Source organism: Monopterus albus, unplaced genomic scaffold (assembly GCF_001952655.1).
Source record: "Monopterus albus unplaced genomic scaffold, M_albus_1.0 scaffold147.1, whole genome shotgun sequence".
NCBI classification, from domain to species: Eukaryota; Metazoa; Chordata; class Actinopteri; order Synbranchiformes; family Synbranchidae; genus Monopterus; species Monopterus albus.
Window position 1 is genome coordinate 132,875 of NW_018128027.1, and position 8,930 is coordinate 141,804.

Below are 8,930 nucleotides of genomic sequence, written 5' to 3' on the forward strand. Positions count from 1 at the left end.
AGAGAAATTGAACTCAGGTGCGATAAACCAGTGTTTTGACAGGGGGGCAAACACTTGTTCACACAGGGCTCTATAGTTTTGGATTTTGTTTTCCCTTAATAATAAAAACCTTCATTTAAAAACTGCATGATGTGTTTACTTGTGTTATCTTTGACTAATATATAAATTTGTTTGACGATCTGAAACATTACAGTGTGACAAACATGCAAAAAGATAAGAAATCAGTAAGGGGGCAAACACTTTTTCACACCACTGTAATTGCTTGCCCCATGTGAAATCTGGTATTCAGACAGTTGCAGGATGAGCAGATGATGAAATGGTTACAGTCAGGTGACAGCTAAATGATTCAGAAGTCATACTGGTACTTCATTAACCAAGCTATTAAAATAAATTTGAGGTATTCCACTTGGAACAGGTCAGACACAATACATCCAGGTGGACTGCATGTTTGTTCCGATGAACAGAAGCTCCTGCCACCTGCAGCACCCGGCTGAACAGTAGCAAAATAGTGAAAATTGTGAGAAACCGCAACTGACTCACTGTGTTGATATAGAAGAATCACAGCCGAAAATACGGCTTTAATTCAGTCTAATGCTAATGAAAGCGGAGAGTTACACTTTTTGAGAGAATTTTTCATTTCTGTCACTGCTAGTAGAGTGAGATAGAGGAAAAACAATAGCAACACAACTGAAGCAGTAATAATAGAATAGGTAATCACAACTTAGAGCCATGTGTTACCAGAACAGGCTCAGAGAATAACAAACTTGTTAACAACCTGTTGTTCTTCTCTTTCTCTGTTAAAAGAAATGGCTTTACTGGAAGAGGGATTATGATGTCCAAAAGAATTAAACAGTCCTGAATTTATGGGCCCATCAAAGAACAGAAAGAGTGGGGTGAGAGAGAGAGAGAGAGTGTGTGTGTGTCCAAGTAGGGGGACATGCAGCAGGCTCAACCACAGCTTTCTGGTGACTGATGCAGGTCCAGGAGGTGAGTCATTAGGGGTGAGTTAAGTTCCCCTGGCGGGGGGGGGTCACACACACACTGTTCAAGAAAGCGAGTGTCTGAAAACACACCACAGCACACTCTTGTTCTTTACTCTGTTACACACACACACACACACACTTCTCACTGCCTTCCTTTCCTTTTTCCTCTTTCACAATATCTGATGTTTCATTTCTAACTGTGTTTGTAATTGCTACACTTCTGTTTTTACTATACTGCACGATGATCATCTTTTGGAAATTATTGCACAATAAAAGTTCCCTAGGGGGACTATTGAGTAAAAGAACCCATTACACCAACAGTTACAAAGCTTTAATCAAATCTGGTAAAAACAAATAGGTGATTAACACCTCTGTGTGATGACGTATTTGGTCGGTAGAATACAGGCCCCACAAGACTCTTTGAAGCAGGAAACACAAATGTCTACCGGAGGCCGCTGTGACAAAAACAAGCCACAGAAGCTGGTGTGAAATGACTCAAGCAAGGCTGGCTTCTTTCAAAGATTAGAATCAGGGAGAGGAACAGTTGGTGGTCACCACATCCCCAGTGATCTTAAACAGTTCCACTTGAGCAAAAGACAGATCTGTACCTCCACTAGACCTCAGAGTACGAGGAGTTCACTCGCCTGTGTTGGATGAATGATATGCGTGACAGTGCCTTGTAATGGAACAGTGTGGATCATGTAAAAATGAGGTTCTTTCCTGTGTTGTTGCTGTAAATATTTTTAAAGAAATTCTTTCCAGTGTCTGTCTTACATGGAGGAGTGGGCTAGAGTACATACATTTCCATTTAAAACACATTTCCTTTTTGGTAATATCATGAGTGTCGTCATCCTTTTCACCACATCCCACTGCTAAAAACTGACTGTTGCAAGAAACAGTGGTACTTGCAGAAATATAGTCCTACAGCAGGGACTGAAAGAAAGCTTGAGCCCTGTGCATCTCCCACAGGTGCCAGAGGTACGACACAAAAAGTATTTTTTAGCCTAGGATAGGAACAGGTTGGACATCTAAACATGCTAAACATTCTCTGGTTCAAGCTTCTGAAATATGTTGATTTGCTGATGGTTTATATTACTACAAATTTAAATCTTTGGCTTTGGGATGTTGGTAGGACCAAATCAGCAAAGTACAAAAACATCACCTAGTGTTTTAGGAGACAGTGATGGGCTTTTCCCATCATTTCATAAACTAAAATTATTACCAGATTATATAAACACATATACAGTTTATGTGTCATGCTTACTGTAGTGTCCACTGCCGTGACCGCATTAGTTGGAACATGTTTTGGGGTAGACCCCTGTTCCTTGAGCACCACACAGCCTTGGGATCCCAGAGTGATGATGACTGTTGTACAGCCTCGCTTCAGCAGCTCCTGACAAGCCCAATGTGCTTCCTCAATGTTAGCTACTGACGAACCAGTCAGCAGCTCAGCCTGTATGGACAGACAGCCCAAAGGAAGCAAAGCTGAGACACATATACACACTCTTCCTTGAAACAACCATATCATCTGATGTAAGACATTATTTCTGTGACATTTTCTTATAAACCAGTTTTTTTTCTTTTCTGGGTCAGGGAGCCAATTTAATCAGAGGTTTGGAATTAAAATGAAAGATAGCGCAAAACCAGCAATGGTCTGGGACACTGGGAGGATAAACAAGGAACTGGAATTTTACCACAGCAAAACTCCAGTACCACGCAATCAAAACAACGAGTTTTTGCCTTTAGCAAAATCAAATCAAAAAGATTGTTTTTCCCCTTTAACACACAGTTTAGCAACCCACAGCCATTTATTGTCATAGGATGCTTAATTAGAAGTCAATTACCAGTCTATTGCTCACTTAATAGTAAGCTGTTTGTGTTATCAGTTTGCATACGAGTCAGCAATTCATTATACACAGACTCATAAAAAACATTTCATCTGATGCACCGGATCCATCAGTTGTCTGCAGGTCAAACATTTTCAAAGATTAGATCCTCTGACTACGCTGCTTCATCTGGCTGGCTGCACACTGACTAAGCAGTGACAGAGCAAGACTCTCCAGCGGATGTTTGAAAAACTCAGAACCACTACAGTTGCCTCCACAGGACATGGCGCCCTCCATAAGTAGGCTATTATAATATTCTCTTAAAGACAATTCAATGGGGAGTTCATTGTAAGCATGACTGACGATGTGGAGAATACTTTTGGACAAATAACCATTTCCGTATTTTGATGCAGAATTTATGTACAGGGACATTTATGTGAGAACAATTTCTGTAAGATTAAATATCACACAGTTTCAGTAAATAGGTTTAAATATTTTTACTATTCATGCCCATGTTTACTAAGTGACTGACATTATTTGCTGTTAATTGTTAGTGATTTATTAGTTGTTAGACTTGATTTCTACACTTGATTCAGATTTGGTCAAAGTTTCAATGTTCTAAACTGCCAATCCGCTGACCTAAGCCTGTGTGCTCATCCTAAAATCCTGTCTGTATATACAAAGAGCAAAATACATGCCAAGCCTTAAGAACACAGAAAGCTATTAGCACTATTACAATGTCTATTACTACAGACCAGTGAATTAACTTAACACCAGATTAATGCAATTAGTGTTAGCAAGTATTGCTCCTTATTTTAGCATTTCCCTGGTGAGCAGCATTACAACATCATTTCTAAATACTTCACCACTGTACTGTGTATTTTTTAATAGTGTAAAGGGAAAGAAAAGGAAATACAATATCTCTGCTTCCAATTCTGATCAAAATGTTGCAATGTATTCAGACAATAGTGTAAATTGCCATTCACTGTTATATGCTTTTTTGCATTACTATATCAGTCCAGTTGTTCTATTTTAGATCAGTCAACTTACAAGTGATGTAAATATTTTAAGGGCTGGTGTCTTGAATAGAAGCAAACTTTGAGGCACATACAGAACATAAAAGGTAAACCGATAAAGTGCACTGACCATCACCATTTTGTCTTTTATGAATATAGGATTTACTGTAATGTAAAGTCAGGCTCTATGTTTTCACTGTTTGTGCTCTGTGAGATGTTGGAGGTCAATCTGAGGAGCAAAGCAGAATTCTGCAAACTGACGCATCTGAAAAATGACCTAATGCAACTACAAAATACTGTGCTGTATTATACTTACTATCTGACCACGGTCTCCCTCTCTGACCTACTTGCGTCAACTTTTATGCACCTCCACATACAGAATACTAAACACAGCTCTATACACAGTGTTGGTATGTGGCAGAACATCTGCTTTTGCTTCAGGTAATGTATTACTTTTTGCTTCATCTTCCATGTCTAACTGTGAACTGACATGGCCACTGAATTTACATTCGTGTTTTCTTGTTGCTCACGTCTCAGTTTTACATAATTATTTTTATTCCTGTATTGCACCAAAACATGCATATATTTATTACTTATGTTGTACATGTTATGGTTTAGTCCCCCTCACCAGGAGGGTGAGGGAGAACTGAGACAGGACTCAAGATTGCTGACCCAGGTGCTAGTAAAACAGGTGGTTTTAATGGTGGGAAACACAAAAAAAGGAACAGAGTCGAGGAACACATACAACCGGGGCTGAGCAAATACGGCTAGGGAGAACAGGATGACCAGGGGAGTGAACAGGCTAACGGAAAAAAACAGGAGACTGAGGATGAGGACGGACAGGTGAAAAAAAAACTACCCAGGAGGATTAGCTACCGAAAAAGGAAATCCACAGCACAGGAACTGTCAGCGTGGATACCAAAAAGAACGTCTAGCTAACCTAATGGGAAAAACATAAAGAGATCCACAGCACAGGAAATGTCAGCGTGGACGTCTTAAGATGTATAACACAAAACATATAACCAACGTACAAAATGTGATCCACAGCACAGGGACTGTCAGCGTGGAAAACAAAATGACGTATAAATACATACCACGACTAAAAGGCTGTTACAGGGTATGCACGTTACAGTAGTTAATGCTCCGGCGATGGCGGAGCGTCCGCCAGAGGTATAAATAAGGTAGGAGGGTGATTACAGTGATGCGCCCCAGCTGTGCGCGGCAACCCACAAGTCACTGATTACAACATGTGACATAGCTGAGGCGCTGATCCCGCAAAAAGAGCGAGCAGGAGAGAGAAAGGCAGAAGAGAGGCAGGTCGCACTGAGTGGACCTGACAGTACATTTTATACATCTTAGTTCAATCAAAAGAATTTTTAAAATACCTTTCAAAGGACTTCATTTTGTTCACAACACAATGTGTTTGAAAACCTTAAGTGTTAAAAAATCCTAATAGTGCCTAATAGAAATTAAAGGGATTTTAAGTGTATTCCTAATGAAGTGAAAGACATGAAGCATATGGAAAATTCTATCTCAGGGTGGACTTCCCCCTTTTAATTTTCCGCTGCAATTACAGGTCTAAAATTACCCTGCTCTAAAGATGTAAACATAAAAAAAAACAAAACCAAAACCAAACGCAAGCACAAAAAAATGACAACACATTTCTTGTTTCTTTATGCCTCTATCATGCTCCTCTGAAAGTGTGTTTGAGTTGCCTCTTAGATCTGTGTATGAGAAATGTGGATCCATTTTAGCATGTGAGGTCCTCAGGTGGACATGAAAGTTAATGCCCCTCAGTATAAAGCACTTTAGCGCAGCATGTGGGCTGCGGATCAAAGAGTGCGTGCACTTTGTCATCTTTAAGCTCCCCTATCATCCTCCCTTACCCCTCAGCCTCAACACAGTGCAGTGAGACCACACACAAACGCCTGTACAGAATGTATACCCATGACAGTATAACACCAAATGGGAGGATCAAGGCATGGCTGACGCTACTGTTGAATAGGGGTCTCAGGATCTCATCCCTGCCCCCAATCCCTGCTATTGTAATCTGTCAGGGTGAACAATGACCTTGGACAGTTCAAAAATAAACCACCCAGTGTATCAGTGCTTTTAGAGTCCGCAGCCACCCTGGTGCTGTTGGATGCCAAAACAGAAAAAGAGCTGTTTTGTTAGTCATCAGCTTCACAACAGGGTAAGGAATCAACCTACTTCCCCCTGTATTCAACATGAGAATTTTGTCTCTCTCACTGTCTGTGGATGTGTGTGCTTATCACACACACAAGTGGGCACCTCTTTTTTAAAGCATATGTAGCATAATGTTGTTGACATGGTAGGTGTAGTTGCAAGAATGTAAATGTACTGTATTTATATAGCGCATTTTCCCACAGTGTGTTGCACTGGCCAAAGTGCTTTACAGGAGATGATACACCATTCACCCATTCACACACAACATTCACACACCGATGACAACAGGCTGCCACACAACGGCGCTAGTCAAGCCGCAGGGAGCAATTCGGGGTTCAGTGTCTTGCTCAGGGACACTTAGGCATGCGGGGAGACCAGGAGTCAAACCACCAACTTGCTGGTCAGGAGATGACTGCCCTACCTCGTGAGCCACAGCCACCCCTAAGGCATGTCTAAGGCATACAGCTAAAAGGTGGAAATAATGTGCTGCTGTTACAGCAACGTGTATGATTATGTTTTGTTGACAGGGTGTTTGTAACTTTAGCTTTACACAGTGTTTACATTTGAAAAAAAAAGCAGTATGTAGATTTTGTACCTGAAATGAGTAACTTTGTTTTACATGAGTATTTTTACTAATTTTTTCTCATTTGTTTTCTGTGTCTTGATCACAAGGTTTTACATTGCCATACAGTCCTGGCATACATTCACGAATTATGCATTTTGCCAGGTCTTTATTAGCAATAAATCATACAATGAGCAGGAAGGTGGGCAGGGGAATAATGTTTCTCATGTGACATGAATGGTAGTTAAAACATTTCTAATTTGACACTGGCTGAATCACCAGTACAAACAATGTGAATTTCCATTACAATATTATTAGATTTAAAAGATCTCCAGGTCTTAACGTACACAGCTATGAACATTAAGAGCTTTAGAGAGAAATTAAACTCATTTTAGAGTTCAAGAGAGCACTGTAACAAGAAAACATCCAGTCATACAGTACAAAGTCATATTTAAAATATAATGTTTACAGCAATTTATAAACAAATGTACCCATAAAAAACATTTTTATCATTTTACAGGAACAACATTTAGACTGTGAGCTGTAAGATTTGATTCTTATAGGCTCTAGTTACTTTATAACCTTTAGTTACTTTTCAGTTCTTCATTGTCTTTTACTTTTCATACCTTTACTTTCCTTGCTTATACATGTTAAAACTGTATTGATGATTGTCCAGAACTACTGAGCTTTGGTTACTTTAATACATTTATTTTCCTTGCATATATATCTTCCAATTGTATTGATGAGAGTCAAGTGATGCTGAAGTAGAAATTGACTACTTTAACTTCTGTGTAGACATAGTGTTTGTATTCATGAGGTCCTGCTTTGTCCTGTAATAGGATTACACAGATATGGATTCTACAGCGCAGATGACCCATTGTTCAGTTGCTGCCTGGAAAATCACATCACAACACACACACCTGGTTTTGATCACATTTAAACAGGCAGGAGTTAACCTACTCATGCCAAATGACCAATAGGATTACGAAGTGTTGAGTATAGTACCTCTGTCCAGGGCGGAGCAGCCCAAGAAGATAAATGTATTGTTAAAACATAATTCATGGTTCAGATAATGGATCTCCTGCGGGAGCGCTGTCGCTCTGATCCCAGCGCCGTAATGACTTCACTGTGCCCAGACTTTGAGTAAACTTTCTGTTGATTTTAAACAGTCCTCTCCTGTCTTCACTTCTCGCGCTTCCAACAAAAGAATTGGGTTAATTTCTAACAGAGCAGCAAAATTACACACAATTTAAAATTTAAACCTTGTATAAATCAGTGATTCAATAACTAACTCAACCAAGGAGGTTATATTTTTACTAGCATTTATTGATTAATTAAAAAAGTAATGAATAAATTTTGATGACATTTTTTAGAGAGGTAAAGTGTGGCCCACAAAACAGTCCATGAGATTCTGTTGCTGATCTGGATCATCATCTGGATACAAAACATTTTTAAAGGATGTGAGATAGGGCCAATTTCACCATTTCTGCTTCTAACTCCATACACAAAGCCTACAATGCTTGGACAAAAGTTGCAAAATAACATCCGCACAAGATCAACCACACACCAAAGTCTGATCTGGATCCATGTAATATTTCAGATGTGGTGATCTAGAATGTTCAGATTTCTCAGGCTCACAGAAAACTCATATAAAACTCAAATAATACTACAGACTTGCAACTTAGGCCAAACTGCAGCTGAATCTCTGCTGATTCAGTAGAGGGTCAACAAGTTCAACCAATCTTGAACAGTTACTGAGCTAGATCCTGAAGAAAATCATCATTACTGAAATATAAATTTTATTGAATAACTTTCAAACTATTAATGATATTAGTGTGATGCCAAATGCTAGAGGTAGGTTTTCATGGTCAAGGAATCATATTGTGAGGGTCAAATACAGTATGTGACTGGCCACTTGCTGTTTAACAAGCTCTGCCTCTTTGTCCATTTTTGGATTAGATGTAGAAGGCAGAGTGAAGCTCTATCAATATGGTGATGGCCAGACTTGAGCTTTAAAAGCACTCTTCAGAAAACCAATCAGTGACATTGCAAAGCCCTTTATGAATAGAATCTAACCAAGGACCGTGATGTCGCTCGGCATGGCGCAGCCGGGGCCCCACCCTGGAGCCAGGCCCGGGGTCGGGGCTCAAATGCAAGTGCCTGGTGGCCGGGCCTCCCCTCACGGGGCCCGGCGGGGCTTAGCCCGAACGAGCGACGTGGGGAGGTCCTCCCGTGGGCCCACCACCTGCAGGAGGATCCGTAAGGGGCTGGTGCACAGTCGATTGGGCAGCAGTCAAAGGCAGGGGCCCCAACGACCCGATCTCTGGACACGGAGACTAGCCCTGGGGACATGGAA

The 8,930-nt window shown here is 40.4% G+C and overlaps 1 protein-coding gene across 7 annotated transcripts in view; it reads right to left on the reverse strand.

The window, feature by feature from the left end:
- The window catches only part of rbks (ribokinase), a 65,478-nt gene that overhangs the window by 7,303 nt on the left and 49,245 nt on the right, over positions 1-8,930 (reverse strand). For all 7 annotated transcript variants that reach the window (XM_020614525.1, XM_020614528.1, XM_020614523.1 and 4 more), the window contains one exon: positions 2,248-2,436. In XM_020614525.1, coding sequence (XP_020470181.1) covers positions 2,248-2,436 — 189 coding nt within the window. The remainder of the gene's footprint in view (positions 1-2,247; positions 2,437-8,930) is intronic.